Source organism: Procambarus clarkii, chromosome 46 (assembly GCF_040958095.1).
Source record: "Procambarus clarkii isolate CNS0578487 chromosome 46, FALCON_Pclarkii_2.0, whole genome shotgun sequence".
Classification (NCBI taxonomy): Eukaryota; Metazoa; Arthropoda; class Malacostraca; order Decapoda; family Cambaridae; genus Procambarus; species Procambarus clarkii.
In genome coordinates this window covers 21,401,806-21,424,613 of record NC_091195.1, presented here as the reverse complement: position 1 = coordinate 21,424,613, position 22,808 = coordinate 21,401,806, and the positions used below count along the sequence as shown (strand labels likewise).

Below are 22,808 nucleotides of genomic sequence, written 5' to 3'. Positions count from 1 at the left end.
AAGCGCTTAGAAATGCCAGGAAATTGCAGTGTGATGAGGTTGGTAAACTTTGGTCAATAAGACAAGACCTCTCTAAGGAGGACAGAGAAAACCTGAAAGTGAACGTCATTGAAGCAAAATGTCTAAATAGGGATAGAAATAAAGAAGACAGAAATTCTTTTTTTGTACAAAGTGTCAGGAACTATAAAGCTTGTGAAATCTTACATAAAAACAAGGCAAGAAAATCATTAATGGAAGAGAGAGTAAAGAGCAGAGGGAAAGGGAACATGTACCTGAAAGTTCTATATACCAACATGGACGGAGTGAGGTCAAAAACTTTGGAGTTGCAAGATATAATTCAGCTCAAGGTTCCGACCGCCCCTCGCGGTCACCTGTCCCTCAATAGAATTCTTGGTGACTTGGATACTTTTGATATCATTTGCCTTATGCGTTTTTGTTCTCTTATTGGCATCCTTGGTGATATTTAGCGCCCTCTGATTATTTTGCGCATTTGATGGTGCTACATAGCCTTCCCGGTTTGGTGCCTTCTTTTGATAATTACTTACTTCAGCTCAAGGTCCCAGATATTGTCGCATTATCAGAGACAAAACTTGACGGAAATATATTAAATGAAGTCGTATTCCCAATTCCCAGTTTGGAGATGTGACAGGAAAACTAGGAAGGGAGGAGGAGGAGTGGCCGTACTGGTGAAAGAACACCTGAAGGTAAGAGAGTTAATATTTGAAAACCCTCGAGATATTGATATAATGGCATTGCAGGTCTGGATTCAGGATGATAAGCTGATAATTTTAAATGCCTACAGCCCACCAGCAAGCAACACATGGACAAAGGAAGAACTGGATGACAAACGAGAGGGCCTCATAATGGTCATGAGAGATATTATTGTACAAGCAGATAAAGATAAATCACGACTGTTGATACTGGGTGACTTCAACTTTAAAGCAATAGACTGGGAGGCCTATGAAGCAAGAATGGAGGACTTTTGGACATGCAGATTTGTGAACCTCATTCTGGAGACATTCTTGTATCAACACATAAAGCAGGCCACAAGTATGAGAGAAGTAGATGTACCGTCAGGATTGGATCTAGTATTCACCAGGAAAGAAGAAGAGATATATGACATCCAGTACCTTCCTCTCTTGGGAAAGTGTGATCACGTCCTGTTAGAGATTAAATATGCTTCAAGATATCATCTAGAAGAAAATGGGGACATGGAAACAGTTGATAAACTCGATTTCAAGAGAGGTCACTATGGGGAACTTTAACAATTTTATAATGAGTGTAATTGGACAGACTTGTTGCTAGGCAGGGAAGTAAATGAAATGTATGCCAAATTTTGCAAAATATACAATGAAGGCACACAAACATTCATACCAAAACAGAGATGCAGGGGTCAGAAAACAGGATTGGTTCAACAGAAATTGCGAGAGGGCCAGAGACCAAAAGACACAAAAATGGAATCAGTATAAGAAGAGGCCAAACCCCCAAACATACCAGCGATACAAAGATGCAAGAAACAACTATACGGCAGTAAGGAGAGTGGCAGAAAGAAATTTTAAAAAAGGGATAGCGGATAAATATAAAACAGAACTGGGCCTATTCTACAAATTCATAAACAACAAATTGCAGGTAAAGACTAATATCCAGAGGTTGAATATAGGAAAGAGATTCACGAAAATGAAAAAGAAATATATGAAACATTAAACGAAAAGTTTGAAAGTGTGTCTGTACAAAATGAAATCTTCAGAGAACCAGACACAATAAGAATTCCAGATACATAACAACATAGAGCATATAGAGGTGTTTTAGAGATGAAGTGGAAAATATGCTAAAGGAGCTTAGTAAGAACAAAGCAGTTGGCCCAGATGGAGTTTCATCATGGGTTCTGAGAGAATGTGCTCCGGAGCACAGCATTCCACTTCACCTGATCTTTCAGGAATCCCTGTATACAGGAGTTGTAGCTGATGTGTGGAAAAAGGCTAACATAGTTCCAGTCTACAAAAGTGGCAGCAGGGAAGACCCCCTCAATTATAGACCTGTATCACTGACAAGTGTAATAGTGAAAGTATTGGAAAAAATAATGAAAACTAAATGGGTAGAACACCTGGAGAGAAATGATATAATATCAGACAGACAGTATGGTTTTCGATCTGGAAGATCCTCTGTATCAAATTTACTCAGTTTCTATGATCGAGCCACAGAGATTTTACAGGAAAGAGATGGTTGGGTTGACTGCATCTATCTGGACTTAAAAAAGGCTTTTGACAGAGTTCCACATAAGAGGTTGTTCTGGAAACTGGAAAATATTGGAGGGGTGACAGGTAAACTTCTAACATGGATGAAAGATTTTCTGACTGATAGAAAAATGAGGGCAGTAATCAGAGGCAATGTATCGGACTGGAGAAATGTCACTAGTGGAGTACCACAGGGTTCAGTTCTTGCACCAGTGATGTTTATTGTCTACATAAATGATCGACCAGTTGGTATACAGAATTATATGAACATGTTTGCTGATGATGCTAAGGATAAGAAACTTAGATTATCATGCCCTTCATGGAGACCTGGACAAAATAAGTATATGGAGCACCACTTGGCAAATGGAATTTAATGTGAATAAATGCCATGTTATGGAATGTGGAATAGGAGACCATAGACCCCACACAACCTATAAATTATGTGAGAAATCTTTAAAGAATTCTGACAAAGAAAGGGATCTAGGGGTGGTTCTGGATAGAAAACTGTCACCTGAGAACCACATTAAGAACATTGTGCGAGGAACCTATGCTACACTTTCTAACTTCAGAATTGCATTTAAATATATGGATGGCGAAATACTAAAAAAATTGTTCACGACTTTTGTTTTACCAAAGCTGGAATATGCAGCGGTTGTATGGTGCCCATATCTTAAGATGCACATAAATAAACTGGAAAAGGTGCAACAACATGCCACTAAGTGGCTCCCAGAACTGAAGGACAAGAGCTACGAGAGGTTAGAGGCATTAAATATGCCAAAACTAGAAGATAGAAGAAACAAAGGCGATATAATCACTACGTACAAAATAGTAACAGGAATTGATAAAATTGATAGGGAAGAATTCCTGAGACCCGGAACTTCAAGAAGAAGAGGTCATAGATTTAAACTAACAAAACAAAGCTGCCGGAGAAATATAAGAAAATTCTCTTATGTAAACAGAGTGGTAGACGGTTGGAACTAGTTAAGTGAGAAGGTGGTGGAGGCCAAAACCGTCAGTATCTTCAAAGCGTTATATGACAAAGAGTGCTGGGTAGACGGGACACCACGAGCGTAGCTCTCATCCTGTAACTACACTTAGGTAATTACAGTAGAACTATGGAATTGTATTTACTTTTGAGATCATTAATTTTAAAAAGTCAACAATCATTAATAATTTCACAGTACAGTAATGAAAATTCCTCAATGGTTGTATCTCCTCATTAGCAAATATAAGATAAGTAGAACTTTGCCAGATATGGATTCGTGTCGGTGTTGCCACAAATGAACGAGTAGATACAGAAGCCAGTGCAACATTTAGCATCAAGTAAACACCCATTCTACATTAGACCTTTGCCTAATAACATGATATCAATGTGTACTATTCTTCACCATACTGTGAAGGGAATGGGAATGTTCGTAAGCACAATTATGTATTGGCTACACGAACGACTTTTGAACCCATGGTGGAATAATGAATTGTATTCTTGCTGTCCAAATTTCCCAGATGTTTAGAATGATACAAAATTTGCTTCCCAAATGTTCCCTTAACCCAAACATAACAGTCCTCAGTGAATGAGGCTCAAAGATTCTACTCCTATTTAGATATATTGTTCTGTATATAATGTAAGTTTTCTTGATTTGTCAATTGCATAGCACTGTATAATACAGTATAGCCTTGTGGCTTCTCTGCATAAGTTGCACATAGATACACGTAGCACACCTGGAATTCCTGTACAGTATATAAATGTATCTGCGTGTAATTAGATAACTTGATGCAACTATTCTCACTGGGAGGAGCTTCTAGCTTCTCTTGGCAATATAATCATGAAGAGAAGTATGGTATACTCCTTGTCTTGAAAACCCATATTGCATGAAGTACATGACACAATGGGTTGAAGGCTGGTAACACTGATACCTGCTTGATGGGGTTCTGGGAGTTCTTCTACTCCCCAAGCCCGGCCTGAGGCCAGCTTATAAGAGCTTGGTCCACCAGGCTGTTGCTTAGAGCGGCCCACAGGCCCACATTTCCACCACAGCCCAGTTGGTCCAGCATTTCTTGAAGAAAACTATCTAGTTTTCCCTTGAAGATGTTTACGGTTGTCCACTGGGTTCCACATGTACAACAACTCTGAAGACATACAAGTTATATCTGAACTTACTCCATGTACTGTACTTAAAAACTTTTGACTCGCACACACACACAGGTACTTAAAGAATGGAGTGACATGTACTCATGTCACCCCAAATGTGAGTACATGTCACCCCAAATGTGTAATGCCACTGTGATGTTTACTGCTGATGTAAACTATGGGGGTACCCAGAATAGTCCTGCTAGTAAATGGAGCATCACACACACACACACACACACACACACTGGTAGCTGCCTCAACACAGGTGATGATGGCCTTCTGAAGTAACTGCAGCACACAGGATGTCTCGAGATGAAGTGGAAAATATACTAAAGGAGTTTAGTTATTCGTCAATTGGTCCACCGTGTACTAACAGCAGTGTGGAGCACAATCGTCTTCAATGAGTACTGACTTGCTCTAAAATCTTGTATGAATAATATAGTTAATATGGTATATAATTGTGTGATTACTAGTAACTTCCCACTCGGAGGTACTGTAATAACTTGATGCTTGTAGGTTTGCATAATGTATTATAGAGCCGGTCTGAGTGAAAAATACGTAATCCTTGGCTGAACACCCATGACAGGATGAGAATAATGACCTACTCCATGTCAGTCACTGCTCTGTTTTTTTTTTTTAATACCACTCCACTTATCAATGGGATGCTATACAAGCCAGTTAGAAGTAACCTTTGTAGATCTATCTGGGTTCTGACCTGTCAACTTGGCACATCTGTTAATCTAGGTAGAAGTGGCACTGCTCAATGGTTTTAACCCCTGTAGTTTCTTGTAAACAGTATCAGTAGTTAACATTTGCTCCAAAAATTTGTAACACCACTCATGAGTTGGAATCTATCATTTTTTGTGTATAATTTCTACAAATGACATATTACCCTTGACGGGTCTTAACAAATTCTCTTGGATAACTCTTAAACGACAGTTTGAATAATATAATGTATAAGGGTTCACTCGAGATACATAAATCTCCCGTCATTTGATAACTGTCACCTGTAGCACCTTTCGGAAATTTTCAGTTTGTACCGAGGGTAACAAAAGAAAAATAATATTTGTAGATTACGAAAAAATGTGAGTTTTGCATTGCTTTTCTTGGGTATGGGAGCATACATAAATGTGTACTGACACTGCTAGGCAAGTCAGGTGTGATATGAGCTCTCACCACAAACCACCTTCCTTCAAAACATTGGGTTGCAGCACTGAACCTAAGCATCAATGGGAATATATATTACTAGTATATGAAAAACCTAAATAAGAAGATTTGGACATTGGTTGACAACATTCCCAGGTCTCTTAAACTTACACCTGACCATAAAATTTCCTGCCTCCTAATATGACTTCATAATTAAGCCATTCCAGTTTAGGAGACTTTACCGGAGATTATGGCTCTTGCAGAGAATAAGTAAGACTGACAACGTAGTCTTGCAGTCAAACCAATAACCCAGTCCCTACACATTAAATTCAATGAAAGTGATGACATTTCAGTCAATGCTGGACCCGTTCCTAGTCATGACTTGACGAGGGTCCGGGACGGACCAAAATGTTGTCCCGTTTTTCTTTCATATGCGTTTGTTAGGTTATTTATTACAGGTGTTAACAGTACTGTAATGGGGAATGTTTTCAGTGCTGGAATTCTGGTGGTGTGCTCTAATGAGAAAGTTTACTACCAGAATTAAGTTCTGGGCTGCTGCACAATAAACCTGAAACTTGTGTGTTCCATCTTATTTGGCCAAATGTTTTCAGTGATACTTATGATTTTGTGTTACTATTAAATTTTTATTTTAAGCTTTCTAACAAAAAATGCAAAAATACAGTATTACAAAATCTTGACTATTATTTAAAGATCTCACTTTTAAATGCTTCTTGAAGGAATGGAGATGGAAGAAGGAAGAAATGGTTAAGGATGCACTCGGGTGTGTGTGTGTACTGAGAATGGGATGGGGGGGTGGGGGGGGGGGGAACGATCATAATGCTGGTATTGCTAACAGTGCTGCTGAAGGTTGTGAAGCATCACAACTCTTCCCAGTGTAAGGGACTGTCACATAATGAGTTGTTATGGTTCACAACAAAGAGAAACTTCTCTAGCACAAGAGGCCTCTCTTGTTTACTATACACACTATGTAAAAGACTTGACCGCTGTACTGCACAAAGTGCCCTAAGGCGCTCAGAGTTGTGCTATTGTTTTTTAATTAGGCTATACAGTATTTTAATGTTTTTTTAATGTTTTCATCATTCTTTGTGTTTTGAAATGAAAATGGTTGAGTTTGGAAACATTTTGACATTATGTTTACCTAAACACTTATAAAAACAACACAAATATGTCCTTGATAATTGCACTGTGAAGTTTTTGTAGAAACCAGGTGTAAAATGCGGTGGTTAAGCACCAACATTACCACATACTCCGAAGACACTAAAATAAAGAGGAAATCAATTTAGACGAGACCTCAAAATCACTACAGGACAAGTTGGACTTTTAATATAGAGGAATGATCAGGTTATGTGTTTTAAATTTAACAAATATAGGGAGTGTTGGCCTAGAAAATGGCTTAACATAAGTCAGATATTGGCTTAACATTATTGAAATTAACAAATCCGAATGTGAAAGAGGTCAATGAGTCATAATTAGTAAACATCTTCGAGCCAAGAAATAAATGTAATAATATGGTCATAATAAAGTAAATAGATTTTCTGGGATTCACCCCGAGCTATAGCAATAAAAATCTATTGTTATTCTTCAACTTTATATCTTGCCCTTATTAGGTCCCATTTAGATTGTGCATTTCAAATTTGGGCACTATACGTACTAGAGAATGGCCATAGATGCTCTTGAACATCCCAGTGGTTGGGCACAGTTCCTTCCCTTCATCCTTCCCCAAATCCTTATCTTCGTATTCCATCCAAGTCCTATAGCCTTGGGAGGAATGGCTTACCTCCCTTGAATGTTTGGAGACATGAATCCTAGGTTAATATTATTCCTGTTGTCGAGGACAAGCAGCCTGTATTTAGGCTGCTCGGTGTCTTCCTTAGGCTAGTTACTGACCATCTCCAGGATGCAGGCCACAACAGTTGCCCAAGTCCCGGGTACTTATTTATTGCTGGGTGAACAGAGGCACTGGGTGGTAAGAAACATGCCCAACTGTTTCTGTCGTGCCTAGGAATTGAACTCGGGGGTCCCTCGATGGCGAGTTGAGGACACGCACCTTACCCACAGAGATGCTGTATTAACACTGTTTAATTTCATTGTTGTAGAGTAAACACGACCACGTCGACCTGTCGAGCGAATTGTAATAATTACAATTATTACTTAACTTATTATAGGTATAGGTTAAGTAATAATTGTAATTACGAAGCAATAAGATGCTTATCTTAACATACTAAGAAGGTTAGGTAAGGTCGGTGTTTTCTATGAATTTTTTCAAGGTAAACTAGTATGTTTAGTATGTCACATATGCGCGTATTTAATAAGTCAATATTGACTGTAAGAAAGTGCGAGAACGGGTTGCTCTGGAGCGCCCTGGTGGCTCCATGAAGTTATTAGGGCTTCCCCACTAATGATAATACCTAAAGCTACTATAAATGGTACTACAAAATATGGACTGTTGAAAGAAGTTCATGCTTTGTACTATTCATTTTGTAGAAGGGTGAAGAAAGAGGCAAAACCAAACATAACTTTTCCTAGGCCTAGTATAGTACATATATCCCTTAAAATAGACCCCAGACTGCATGTGTTAAGCCTAGGATTGTCTATTTGGGCCTAAGAGAGGTTAGGTTTTATGGTTAATCTGTTTCATTTTTTGTTATACACTTTAGAATTTAAATTGTATGAAATGTGAATTATATGGGGATATAAATTATAGTAATTAATAATATGAAAGGGGAATATTACTAGTACTGTATAACAAAAGAAATGTTATGAGTACAGTATAACAATATATGAACACAAAGAACGTGAGGCAGTGGATACAAGTGTGTCAAGTTTACAGGCGTTGACAAGTGTCAAGTTTACAGGCGTTGACAAGTGTCAAGTTTACAGGCATTGACAAGTGTCAGACGCAGCCTTGCAGAGTGCCGCCACCCAGTCACACGATAAATATTCACTTATTTTCATGTTTTTCTTTCATTCTGCAAACAAGTTAATATTTCTATAACAAAAACTGATTTGTTGCATTTTAAATTTTTTTTTTGTGCATAAGCTGGCATGACCATTTCTCTATAGCCAAATCTCAAAATATTTAATTTTATGAAAGTTGTCAGTGTGAAAGTGTGTGTTATAGTATTGCAATTAAATACAGTACCATATCTCTGCTCAAGATTTGCCATTTCACTTCCACAGGTGTGGTGAATGCTGCAACAGCAGTTCTTCCCGTTGCTCAAGGAAGGGTCGTGCGAGCACCTTTGGGTGGACTGACGTCGGTAGTTTCAGCTACAGGAACACTATTAAATGGTCAGAGACCAATGTTGGTGCAGAGTGACAAAGCGGTGACGGGCACCACAGCAGCACTTCAAACACCATTGAGCAGCAGAGGCAGTGGCGTCATTGACCTCACTGATGAGGATGAAGGTAAAGAAAAAGGTTTTCAGTGAATCTCTTGAAGTGATCTTGAGATGATTTTGGGGCTTTTTAGTGTCCCTGCGGCCCGGTCCTCGACCAGGCCTCCACCCCCAGGAAGCAGCCCGTGACAGCTGACTAACACCCAGGTACCTATTTTACTGCTAGGTAACAGGGGAATAGGGTGAAAGAAACTCTGCCCATTGTTTCTCGCCGGCGCCCGGGATTGAACCCAGGACCACAGGATCACAAGTCCAGCGCGCTGTCCGCTCGGCCGACCGGCTAATAAGTTCAAATCCCTTTCTCGATGATAAGAGTGACTAAAAAAATATAAAAAAAGGGAATAGCTGCAAAGAAGTATGTCAAAAAAGTACAAAATTACGTTTTAAAGGAGTGGACTTTGGTGCCCTAGTGTAAATAAATATTTTTGAAGAGAGTTAATAGACTGGTTAAGATGGTAATACACAAGGACACTACATTAACAAAATGAGCTGTTGTTGTTGTTATTGCTTTAGCTTCAGCTACTAGGAACCAAAAAGTTGCAAGCAGCCCGGGCTATAGTGAGCCCATTGTACTCATCTGGCACAGGACATGTGCTGACAAATATGAGCATTCACAGCTCCAAGTGTAGGAGTTAGACAAAATAATAGTGAATACCAAATAAAATATTTAAATGTGTAATGGAAATGGGTACAGATTAGCTGTAAAGTCTTTACTTGTTTCTTCTATTTCTTTATCATGTTTTTCTTATTCTTTTTGTCTTTTTTTCAACTTTCGAAGACCATAGAATTGGTAAGCAGGGGATGGCAGAATGGGGGGACAAGGATGCAGAAATGTTGAGCTAGGAACTGGTGAAGAGACAGAAAGGGGAGGCACAGAGCAGTGGCCCAACCACCTTAGATTTGAACTTGGTTGTGTTAGAGTAAGGCTGAGTAGAGAGTTGGTGATATCCCACACACATCACACTGGGGCTTGGTTCTTGCTCACCTGGCTACAGTACACTGCTTCTTCTTCATTCTTGGGTCTTCTTCAGGCATGGTTCTTCATTTCTATATATCTTCTCTGTGTTGCTTCTTGTTTTCATGATGGTATTGTCATTCAAGTGTGCAGGAGAGGCATAGAGTAGGAAGTCCTCAGGGCTGTAGGTATTTTGTCGGTGGGGTGGAGGGGATGTTCTTCCCACCGAGACATCCTCATCCGACGATTCAGACAAGTCTTCCATATCCAGTGTGGTGCCTGGTCAAGGTTTAGGTTCTGTAGGTAGAGCAGGAGTGGTTTCCCCGAGGCCGTGGAGCGAGGGTTGCAGCTACAGCAAGAACGTTGGTGGTACTGCCAGTGGGCACAGGCAGTATATACGTATCTGCAAGCATGTCAGATGGAACATTGATAGTAGGTCTCTTATGTTAGGGAAACCTACTATCAAGAGTGAGAACTGATGGGTGGTGTGGAAGGCACGTTTGTGTGCTTCTCACCCTACAGGGATGGTGGATAGTGTGGGAGCAGGTGTCACCAATGTTGAAGTGGTCAGTCCTGGGGCAACAAGCACTGCATCAGGAACATTGATGCAGTGCATGCTGCCCCAGCATTGATGACTTTAACACCGGCGACACCCGCTCCTGCACCAACAGCTGTCCCTGTAACCTCTTATTTCCATTCAATCTTTTTCCACTCGGTAATCTTTGTTTCTTTACCTTCTCTTTTAATTTTTCTTTCTTGTAGTCCTGGGTGCTGAGGACATATGTGGACCTCCATCACAGTATTACTTACAATGAGTAATAAATACGATAATATAGATTACAGTATACAGTATAGTATTTAATGGATTTTTATATTAGGTGCAGTATGTAATCAATTTACTGTGATTTACATAGAGTTGGTACACTAGTCATAAGATGCCGAGTCGCCGTTCTGATGGCGGGGTTTACGACACAAGTCTGTGAACGTATTTTCGTTTACAGGTAATGGAGTAAAATGGCTCCTCCTTGAACACCTGTGAATTCCATCTTTCTCAAATCTTGAGGTTATCTTGAGACACTAAACATGTCTTGTTTACTTTTGCAGGCACCAAAAGACCCACCGCTATGGTTCCTAAGCCTGGCACTCTTGTCAAGGTGCCAACATCAGGCACTGCCCAGCTTCTTCCTTTACAGGCAAGTTCAAGTTATGATTTATCGTTAAAGTTTAAATCAACAATTGATATCTCAAAAAGTTTTGATCTTTTCTCAGAAATAAATTCAAATGTATTTGAATGACTTTCGCAAACAAAAGTGATGATTATTAACTTGTTTGCAAAGCCGCAGGATAATAAAATTGGCATCAATGCCAGTTAAGTTGTTATTCTCGACAGTTTTATGGAACTACACGAGGTAATTTTCACGAAGACAAGAATTGCAGAGATTAAATTTGACATTGTTGGTAATTATGATAACCATGTCATAAATGTCATGGTATAATTGTGTAACACATTGTATTGATACGTCACTTGATTTGTTGTGACATTGTATACATTGTTTCATTGTAGCGAAACAGTGTTGCCAACCGAGGCCGCACCTCTCAACAGGCCAGTTGAGAAGTACTGCACAGTACTGAATACTTATTTACTTTACCTGTTTGTATTTTTAAATTAAATGCAGTTATACTCAATGGAATATAATATTTGGATTTCACTATAATTTGTGAATGCATCATAAAGTCATTCGGTGCCATTATGGGCATAGTTTAAACATTTCATTATCTTGAACAATTTTGCCTCACGACAGATTTTTATCTAAAGGAAAATACCGATGATGGCTTTAGGGAATTTTGTACAGTAAAACCACTTGAATTCAATGTTCCGTAATGTATTTTGGACATCTTGAGTCTTTGAAGGGTCTGTGTGTTCATGACACATGAAGGGCCTGTGTGTTCATGACACAGGAAGGGTCTGTGTGTTCATGACACATGAAGGGCCTGTGTGTTCATGACACATGACGGGCCTGTGTGTTCATGACACATGAAGGGTCTGTGTGTTCATGACACATGAAGGGCCTGTGTGTTCATGACACAGGAAGGGTCTGTGTGTTCATGACACATGAAGGGCCTGTGTGTTCATGACACAGGAAGGGCCTGTGTATTGATGACACATGAAGAGCCTGTGTGTTCATGACACATGAAGGGTCTGTGTGTTCATGACACAGGAAGGGTCTGTGTGTTCATGACACAGGAAGGGCCTGTGTGTTCATGACACAGGAAGGGCCTGTGTGTTCATGACACATGAAGGGCCTGTGTGTTCAGACACATGAAGGGCCTGTGTGTTCATAGCACATGAAGAGCCTGTGTGTTCATGACACATGAAGGGCCTGTGTGTTCATGACACATGAAGGGTCTGTGTGTTCAGACACATGAAGAGCCTGTGTGTTCATGACACATGAAGGGTCTGTGTGTTCAGACACATGAAGAGCCTGTGTGTTCAGACACATGAAGAGCCTGTGTATTCATGACACATGAAGGGCTGTAGGATGTTGCTACATGTCTGTGGCATGTCACAATTACAGTAGTGTTGTAATGTACTGAAACAATGGGAGTACAACAAAACTTTGACTCAATGTTGGATTCCAATCAATCTCCATCTTTAGCTATAAGTTTAATTTTTGTGTAATTTAGCGAGTGTGGCATCATGACAACTTGAAAACTTGACTAAAGAGGTTTGATTGTTTTCAGCAGGCGGGTGGCGTTGGGCAGGTCGTACTGCTGCCTCAAATGTCCGGCGGTCAGCCTACGACCGCTCTTATTGTCAGTCAGGTGGTAAGTTGCTCACATCCCTCACGTATCAGTACAACATTCACCAAGATGAAGTAATCTAACATAAAACACTGTTGATAATACACACACAAATCACAATGGCGTGATACGTCAAATGAACAAATCCACGAGGGTCGTGGCACAGTCGACTTAAGGCGCGTCTGGGATCATCCCGGATGTAGGTTCAAACCCTCGTCACGGCTCTTGTGGATTTGTGTTCATAATGATACTGTTGTTGACATTGGAGCATCATGTTTGGTTTCTTGATTGCTTATGCTTCCCTCCACAAAATATAAATATTAATAAATGGCCATTTATTTTAGTCAACTGGAATGACGACGCTGGACAGTATGACAAGCCCGACGGTAGCTCAGGCCCGCATTGGTTCACTTGGAAGTCATACAACTAACTCGCGTGTTATGGGGTCCGTTGTAAACACTACACACAGAACCACCACCTCTACTCTACCCCAAGCTAATCAGGTAAGTTCTACTCTTGAATTATATAGTAAGTTTTGCCATTCTCAAACGGTGCAACTGCTAGAAGAATGTGAATATATATATGTAGTAACGTATTAGTAAGTAATGAAGATTACATTGTAGAGAATGATGTGGTCATTAAACGAAGTATTATAGACAATGGCTAATATAAAATGATCATTATGAGGTCTAATAAAATAATTTATCCTAATGTAATACTGTATCCTAGTTTTCACCGTTTCATTTTAATTATCCGCCCTACTGTTTTTGTGTGTGTGCTGATAATGTCTGTATATTTAGTCTTGGTTATTAGTGTACTTTTCCCTCCCGTAGATGAGACATCCGGCTCAGTTGCCGAAAACACCATTCCAGCAAGTGGGTGGCTTGTCTAAAAAGCTGCCTCCTCAGCCAACCTTGAAACTTTCCCACAAGGACAGCAGTAAGTAGAAGTGTGGGTAGATGAGTAGATTAAGGTGTGGGCAGATGAGTAGATTAAGGTGTGGGCAGAGGAGCGTGTGGACTGGTGGACAGAGGAGCGTGTGGACTGGTGGACAGACTAGTGTGTGTGGACTGGTGGGCAGACTAGTGTGTGTGGACTGGTGGGCAGACTAGTGTGTGAGGACTGGTGGACAGACTAGTGTGTGTGGACTGGTGGACAGACTAGTGTGTGTGGACTGGTGGACAGACTAGTGTGTGTGGACTGGTGGACAGACTAGTGTGTGTGGACTGGTGGACAGACTAGTGTGTGTGGACTGGTGGGCAGACTAGTGTGTGGACTGGTGGACAGACTAGTGTGTGTGGACTGGTGGGCAGACTAGTGTGTGTGTGGACTGGTGGACAGACTAGTGTGTGTGGACTGGTGGACAGACTAGTGTGTGAGGACTGGTGGACAGACTAGTGTGTGAGGACTGGTGGACAGACTAGTGTGTGTGTGGACTGGTGGGCAGACTAGTGTGTGGACTGGTGGACAGACTAGTGTGTGTGGACTGGTGGACAGACTAGTGTGTGTGGACTGGTGGACAGACTAGTGTGTGTGGACTGGTGGACAGACTAGTGTGTGTGGACTGGTGGACAGACTAGTGTGTGTGGACTGGTGGACAGACTAGTGTGTGTGGACTGGTGGGCAGACTAGTGTGTGTGGACTGGTGGGCAGACTAGTGTGAGGACTGGTGGGCAGACTAGTGTGAGGACTGGTGGGCAGACTAGTGTGAGGACTGGTGGGCAGACTAGTGTGAGGACTGGTGGGCAGACTAGTGTGAGGACTGGTGGGCAGACTAGTGTGAGGACTGGTGGGCAGACTAGTGTGAGGACTGGTGGGCAGACTAGTGTGAGGACTGGTGGGCAGACTAGTGTGAGGACTGGTGGGCAGACTAGTGTGAGGACTGGTGGGCAGACTAGTGTGAGGACTGGTGGGCAGACTAGTGTGAGGACTGGTGGGCAGATGAGCGTGAGGACTGGTGGGCACACGTGCGTGTAGACTAATTAATTAATTAATTAATTTAGTCTGGAAGAAGTTTTAAATAAAATGGAGTTAACAAATATGTATTATAGTAAACAAAACAATGTAGGTGCCTTTGTGGGGAGTATGGTGGTGCGTGTCACTGATGTAGTGTGAATGTTAGCAACAGACAAGTGTTCTTATAGCCCAGGTATATATTAATGCAAATAACCTATCACTGCATTGGTCTATGTTGTAAATATCTGAGTTGATGCCTCCCACCCACCTGGTGGAAATAGGTAATTACGAAAATGATCACGGGACACCGCGAGTGTAGCTCTCGTCCTGTGACTACACTTGCAGTGTCCCGTCTTCCTTGCACTCTGGTCATGAGATGCTTTGAAACTACTGTTGGTTTTGGTCTACACCAACTCCTCATTAATTCCAACAGTCTACCACTCTGTTAACAAAAGTGAATTTTCTGATATTTATTCGATAGCTTTGTTTAATTAGCTTAAATCTATGACATCTTGTTCTTGAAGTTCCAGGCCTCAAGAATCTTTCTTTTATCAAATTTATTGACTCCCGTTACTATTTTGTATAAAGTGATCATATCGCCTCTTATATTTTTGGGCTTTGGCATAATGCCTCTAACCTCTCCTTATAGCTATTGTCTTTCAGTTCCAGAAGCCATTTAGTTGCATGTCTTTGCACCTTTTCTAGTTTGTTGATGTGCTTCTCAAGATATGGGCACCACACAACTGCTGCATATTCCAACTTTGGTCTCACAAAGGTTGTGAACAATTTCTTTAGTATTTCACAATCTGTGTATTGAAAAGCAATTCTGAAATTGGGAAGCATAGCATAGGCTTCTCGCACAATGTTCTTTATGTTCTCAGTGTTCTTTAAAACCATACTGTGTTATCTTGAGGTTATCTTGAGATGATTTCGGGGCTTTAGTGTCCCCGCGGCCCGGTCCTCGACCAGGCCTCCACCCCCAGGAAGCAGCCTGTGACAGCTGACTATCACCCAGGTACCTATTTTACTGCTAGGTAACAGGGGCATAGGGTGAAAGAAACTCTGCCCATTGTTTCTCGCCGGCGCCTGGGATCGAACCCAGGACCACAGGATCACAAGTCCAGTGTGCTGTCCACTCGGCCGACCGGCTCCCTGGTGTGTCTGTTGTTATATCATTTCTCTCTAGGTATTCTACCCATTTGGTTTGAATTATTTGTCCAATATTTTAACTACTACACTTGTCAGCAATATAGGTCTATTATTAAGAGGGTTTTCCTTACTGCCAATTTTGTACATTGGTAATATATTAGCCTTTTCTAAATATCTGCCAAGACTTATACACAGAAAGACTGAAAACTGCCAAGACTGAAAAATTAATTGAAGTGGAATGCTGAGCTTGGGTGCACATTCTCTCAGAACCCATGGGGAAACTCCATCTGGGCTCGCTGCTTTATTCCTAATTGGCTCCTTGAGCATTTTTTCCATTTTGTCTCTAGACACCTCTATGTTCTCTGGCATTCTTATTGTTTGGGTTCTCTGAAAATTTTGTTTTGCACAAACACACTTTGGAACTGTTCATTTAGTGTTTCACACATTTCCTTTTCATTTTCTATAAATCTAATTCCCATTTTCATCCTCTTAATTTTTATCCTTTTCCTGCAATTTGCTTTAAATGAATTTCTAGAGCAGACCTGGTTCATATCTTTTTGACCTTGCACGTGCATCAAGACATTTTGAAAGTGGAAAACCTTTCCAAACTTGAGTCAATATTTGCTACACTTCGAACTGGAATAATGTGTTCAGGGAGCACGTTGCATGTATTTTGTGATAGGACGACGGCATTTACCACGGCGTAAAATAAAGCAGTCTACCTTGTACAAAAATTACGCAAGTGTAATCCAAGATGAAGTTTGATTAAATATTTGTAGTATTCTACTGTACTTGTCAAACAAAATAATGATATTGTCTTCCATTAAATAACATTATATGTTTTCAGGTATTGTTCTTTCATGGACCATGTCCAAGACAGAAGACCATGAGACCATTGCAAGTTACCAGCTGTACGCTTATCAGGAAGGTGCCGCGGCCCCCAGCCCAAACTTATGGAAAAAAGTGGGCAGTGTAAAAGCCTTGGAACTCCCTATGGCTTGTACTCTGACACAGGTGAGGGTTATACGTTGGGGTTTAATGATGTTGCTGTGACTGAAACTAAAGTGGTTGCATTATTGGTAGTAGTGTTGTATTCTATAAACTCCTTAAATTATACATTATACATGTAAATACATGCTTCAGATTTATTAGTTTTTTGTAAGTAAAATTTGTAATTAAAGTTTTTATTATATTTAGACTGTATTGTATTTGTATTTGTATTCTCATTTTTCATTTCAGTTTATGCCTGGCCATGTGTATCACTTTGCAGTAAGAGCAGTAGACATCAAAAGTCGCCTAGGACCATTTTCCGAACCTCGAAGCATCAGACTGGACAAGAAATAAGTCCGACTATATATCTTCTCGCAAGCTGCGTGTCATTTTAAAATTAACATTTTGTTACAACACGTCTTGCTTCTTCTATTGTTTTAAACCATTGTGTATTCACCTACATTTCTATCACTTTTGATGCCTTTCAATAATTCTCGCACTTTATATAATTTATTTGATCTTGAGACCAAAGGAAGAGAACATTACAAGTTTAACTACAGTAGGTCATATCTCTGAGGTATGACAAGGGCAGAACTATAGTTGGTTAAAATTATGGCTGCATCATTACAACTGTATAGTGTGTGTGATACTTTATAAGAAACTTATTTAAAGTGGAGTGTTAATGCCTAGCAGGATAGCCATCCCGAGAGAGGGGGGGGTTTTGCCTCGGCACTGTGGCAGGCGTGCGGTGAAAATATTGGACACGTGGAGGGTGACAACGAATGCAACACTTACTCAAAGCAAGCAACAGTTGCCATTGGCTAGACCAGACTTCCTGTTGTACGTGTATTATTGCTCTAATTAGAGAGACATACTCTACTATATTTTTTCTCCAGTTAAGTGAATTGCCATCTGTGGCAGCAAGACTTTATTCCATTCTTGATTATTTTCTAACTGATCAAGTTCATACAGGGTAGAGCCCTGGAAGCAGACCTGCCTACCTAATAACGTTTTATTGTGAGGAAATTCATGAATTCATTCATTAACTTTTAACTTCATAGTTGATACCTAGACTTGATATTAGATTTCATATCGAGTTCATACTCATTGTACTTAACCTCCATCATTGAGAAACGTTTACAATTGTTGATATATTGTACAAATATCAGGTGTAAAAAGAAAAAATGATAATTTCTTGGAAGTCTTGACTTAGACTTCTTGCATAGTAAGTGGTGTCTATTTTTTAAGTTTGTAAATGATATTGATGTGCATGTGTTGATGCTTGTATCAAATAAACCTAAAATTATATGTTAGTAAAAGTGCATTATTTATCATTCTTGGTTTATTTTCCGGTAACTCTAGAACTTTGAAAACATAAAGGTGATGAATGACCAATATTTTTCACACTTACAGATTGGTATAGTGCAAGCCACGATGACTATAAAATGTAGCGCTATTTGTCTTGCAGGATATTCAGGTTTCTAGATATTCAGGATGTTAATACAAGAACAAAAAGACACAAGATGAAGAATGTCTAATGAACAAGATTCGCACGATTTTACCGAGGGACGTGGCATGCATAAAATAAAAATCTCCGAAGTACCTAACTGGTACCCAACTGAGACTTTAAACCTTCCCCCCTGGTGCACCACTAAGGTATCGGGAGATAATCTACCTCTTCGTCCATGTTCCATGTTAATTGTGGGGTAATGTTTCACTTAATTTCAAAAGTGTGAGATTGTCTGTCGTCCTACCAACCAGGCCAGAGATGGCCAAGTTGTCACCTGCCATAGATGGTCAAGTTGTCACCTGCCATAGATGGTCACCTTGTCATGTTGTTCCTTGATGTGACCTAAAATTGATAAGAGTTTCCTTCAGCACCCAACACATTCCCTTCAACACTCGCTCATTCATTTCCACTGGAACTTAAATTGTCCTTCCCAGACTGTTAAAATATTCGAGGTGATTAAATTATGAATGCTGCTGCTCTGCTTTACTATTAGTAGAATTAGCAGAACCATTAGTAATGATTTTAGAATATCTTTATTTTTTCTGTCACATTTTGAACTGTAAATAGTTCCTCAGGAATACAACCACATTTAAAGTATTGTCCTCAAGTTTCGTCTGTTAATGCAACAATCTCTGGCATCCTAAGTTGTATTATGTCATTTAGCTCTGGTATTTTATATCTATTTGCTAATATATAAGATTTTTAGGCAGCCCAGCCTCCTGTTTTGGTAGTACTTATAGTAACAATGAGTACAATACTATATATACCGACGTGCAATAAAATTAGAAAGTAGAAATCTGAACTATTGAGTTGGACAAACTGGAAAACCATTTTTTTTTTTTTTTACTTGTGTTACATTTGACAGACTAAAATAACCTAACATTGACCAATCCACACTAGAAAATAAAGGGGCGATGACGTTTTGATGCGTCCTGGACCATTCTCAAGTCAATTGGTCAACATACTTCAGTCACGTTATTGTGACTCATCGCCTGCAAACTAACCTAACCTTCCTAGGCCTAGGAATATTTGTTTTTTAGCTTCATCTATTTAAAAAGAATTCCTTACTAGTTTATTATGGTCAAAATGTATGAATTGTGACTATTGACGATGGTCATGATAGGTACTGTCTAAACAGGACAACGGGTTGCTTCTCTCTCTCTTTTTTTTTTTTTTTTTTTTTTTTTTTTTTTTGAGATATATAGAAGAGTTGTTACATTCTTGTACAGCCACTAGTACGCGTAGCGTTTCGGGCAAGTCCTTAATCCTATGGTCCCTGGAATACGATCCCCTGCCGCGAAGAATCGTTTTTTCATCCAAGTACACATTTTACTGTTGCGTTAAACAGAGGCTACAGTTAAGGAATTGCGCCCAGTAAATCCTCCCCGGCCAGGATACGAACCCATGACATAGCGCTCGCGGAACGCCAGGCGAGTGTCTTACCACTACACCACGGAGACTGCTAAATACTGTTTGTTCTAAGAGACTGTTCTCTTAGAACACATTTACACCCCTTGTCCTGCACCTCCCTTTTCTCTGATTTTGTTTTGCTTTTATATACCATTTTATAAGCTTCTGATTCTTATGACCCATAATATATATATAAAAAATGATTTCTCCCTCATGTAGACGCTTTACTTTGACAATGTTTACTTTTAACTTTTCTAACTTCCTGTGAAAGGTCTCATCTTAATGACCATTGTTTGCCCTGGTCATAATTTTTCAATTATCTGGGATTCCTAAGCATTTCTGTTACTTATTTTACTCCATTAAATGTAATCTTTCTCGTATTTACCTATCATAAAACCACTGACAGTTTCCTTTGATGTGAGGCTGCCACATAGCCCTACTATTTTCTCAATTATTTTATCTGGTGCTCTGTCCACCCTAGATGTTATCTCCTGTTCCAAGCACCCAAAGAATATTATGGACACTTTTTATCTACAATGTTTTGTACTAATTTACTGCTTGTGACAAGCGCCTTTCTAATTGCTTAATCTTTGATTCTTGCTGCCCATTACCTTTCTTGACTTCTAAACACGTCTTTGATCATTTCTTTTTCTTTTACAATTTGTGCATGTGTTTCAGTTCCTCTTTATACTTCAGCAATCCCCAAGTAACTTCCTGTACTTGATATGTTCATGAAGTGTCCTTAAGTCTGTCCTTACATAACTCCATATTATTTCTAACCTGTTGGGGATTCTCTTCAGTTCCTCACCATATGTATGTATCTATTTTCCTGTTAATTTCTTCAAATTCAACCCATCAATTTCCATATCTCGTTATCTATCTAAATTGTTTGATATACAACTCCTGTTCTTTGATCTTGGTTGTCAAGCTCTTAATTTCCTCTCGGTGTTGAAATATAGGGTTTTCTTCATAAATATTTATCACCACCTCAATTTTTAGTAACCTGCCCATAAGACCTCCATTTCTTATCTCTCTCTTAGTAAATCTCTCTACATTTGTCTTATGTTGGCTGATCAGTGTCTGTGGGAGCGACCATTTTGTTTCCGATTCATCGGTCTCAGTGTGACACCGCCCACAAACTTTCCCAAGTTTGTATATCTTGTTTCAGACGGTCGCCGCTCCAGCTTCTGTAACTGATCTTATGCTTACTATACTATACCAAGACCCACTTGCTGACATCTCATCCCTGACTACTACCGTGGTAATGCAGTTACCCTTAAGCTCTCTTGACATGATGTGTTGTTGTGTACACACCAGAACTTGCAGTGCACCAACCAATTTGAAGGTATAATTTTAGGTTAACAAAATATTAAATCCACAACAGGCCTACATAAGCAAGAGCAAGTTTCAAAAATGGTAAGATTGTGATAAATTTGGGGACTTCCGGGTACTGGGTAAGTGGCAGCAAGGAGTCAGGACTTTAGGAGAGGGTAGACTAACAGGTCTGGTCACTGACACAAGCCCCAGGGAGATAAAGAATTAAGAGAAAAAAAGCACAATAATATTCACATGCACCTTCACCCCCCCCCTACCAAGGGGGGTGAGGTCAACTGGTGATAAGCCTGACCTCCAGCAGGGGCTCTACCGAACCTGTTTTATCCCTAACCCCCCCCCCCCCCACCGCAGGAGTGTATTGCCCCATATGAGCTGCAGCTTCCTGGGCACAATTCAAAGATGAAGGAAAACTGGAAATATACGGTTATCCTTGCACAGCAAATACAATTATGTATTGTAAGTCCCCCCCCCCCCCTTTCCCACACCTTTTTAGCCCCAGTCAAATGACATTGATGTAACAATGAATCAACTTTGAAAACATTGATTAAACATTACTTCAGCATATATTTTGCTTGCTGGGGAAGCCTCTCTCCACCTTAAGTCAGAAGAGGAACTTTATAAACTATCCTTAACTGCTCTTAGGATTATTACAGCACTTGATGAGGTGAGAGGGGAAGTTTAAGAGATTTACCATTAGTGATGGTGTTACCAAGACCCTAATCAAATACAAGGTCTCCTCTGTATATTTAAGGATCGGTTCTTGCCTATGAATAGAAGTGTATCACATTTCCACTTAAGCATACTATAGAAGTTTTGTGCGGAAACCAACTGTTCTCTTGACTTGCCACGATCACCATCAGCAATGTAATAATTATCAAAGGGGGAAAGTGTAGTCCTTTCTGTTACCTGCCATTACCTAAATTCTCGGCCACCACATTATCCTTCCACGGATAACCAATTCCTTCTTCTCTCTCACTTCTATTACCTAAGTGTAGTTACATGAGAGCTACGCTCATGGTGTCCCGTCTTCCCAGTACTCATATAATACTTTGAACTACTGTACTGATGGTTTTGGCCTCCACCACCACCTCACTCAGCTTGTTCCAACTGCCTACCCCACTGTTTGCAAAAGAAAACTTTCTAATATTTTTTTGACACCATTGTTTCCTTAGCTTGAATCCGTGTCCTCTTGTTTGCAAAGTTGCTGGTTTCAGGAATTCCTCTTTGTCAATTTGGTTAAGTCCAGCTAGTAGTTTGTAGGTGATGATCATATCTCCCTTTTTTTATCTTCTAGTTGTGGCACGTTTAACACCTCTAGTCTCTCCTCGTAACTCTTTATTTTTCAGTACAGGAAGTAATTTTGTAGCATGCTGTTGAACCTTTTTTGGTTTATTTATGCGCTTCTTGAGATTTGGGCACCATACAACTGCGTATTCCAATTTTTGTCTCACAAAAGTCATAAACAGTTTCTTCAGTATTTAACCGTCCCTATAACTAAAAGTGTCCTCTCACAATGTTCTGTGTGTTCCTCTGGTGACAGCTTGCTATCCAAAACCACCCCCAGGTCTCGTTCTTTATTAGAGTTCTGTAATTCCTTTCCACATAATTTGTAAGTTGTGTGTGGTCTATTTTCTACGATTCCACATTCATAACATGGCATTTATTCACATTGAATTCCATTTGCCATATGTCGCTCCAAGCACATATTTTATCTAGATCAATTTAAAGGGCATTACAATCGTCTGCACCTCCTATCTTTCCCAGTATCTTGGCA

The 22,808-nt window shown here is 40.0% G+C and overlaps 1 protein-coding gene across 18 annotated transcripts in view; it reads left to right on the top strand.

Moving 5' to 3' along the window:
- LOC123770459 (activating transcription factor 7-interacting protein 1) overlaps positions 1–18,113 on the top strand; it is a 206,428-nt gene extending 188,315 nt beyond the window's left edge. For 13 of the 18 annotated variants that reach the window (XM_069301831.1, XM_069301826.1, XM_069301817.1 and 10 more), the window contains 7 exons: positions 8,710–8,937; positions 10,987–11,075; positions 12,628–12,708; positions 13,029–13,187; positions 13,518–13,623; positions 16,637–16,803; positions 17,029–18,113. In XM_069301831.1, the coding sequence (XP_069157932.1) occupies positions 8,710–8,937; positions 10,987–11,075; positions 12,628–12,708; positions 13,029–13,187; positions 13,518–13,623; positions 16,637–16,803; positions 17,029–17,133 (935 nt within the window). In that variant the 3' untranslated portion in view covers positions 17,134–18,113. Of the gene's footprint in view, positions 1–8,709; positions 8,938–10,986; positions 11,076–12,624; positions 12,709–13,028; positions 13,188–13,517; positions 13,624–16,636; positions 16,804–17,028 lie in introns of all 18 variants that reach the window. The other 5 variants (XM_069301824.1, XM_069301829.1, XM_069301823.1 and 2 more) reach the window with 1 other exon arrangement.
- Positions 18,114–22,808: the final 4,695 nt, after the last annotated feature.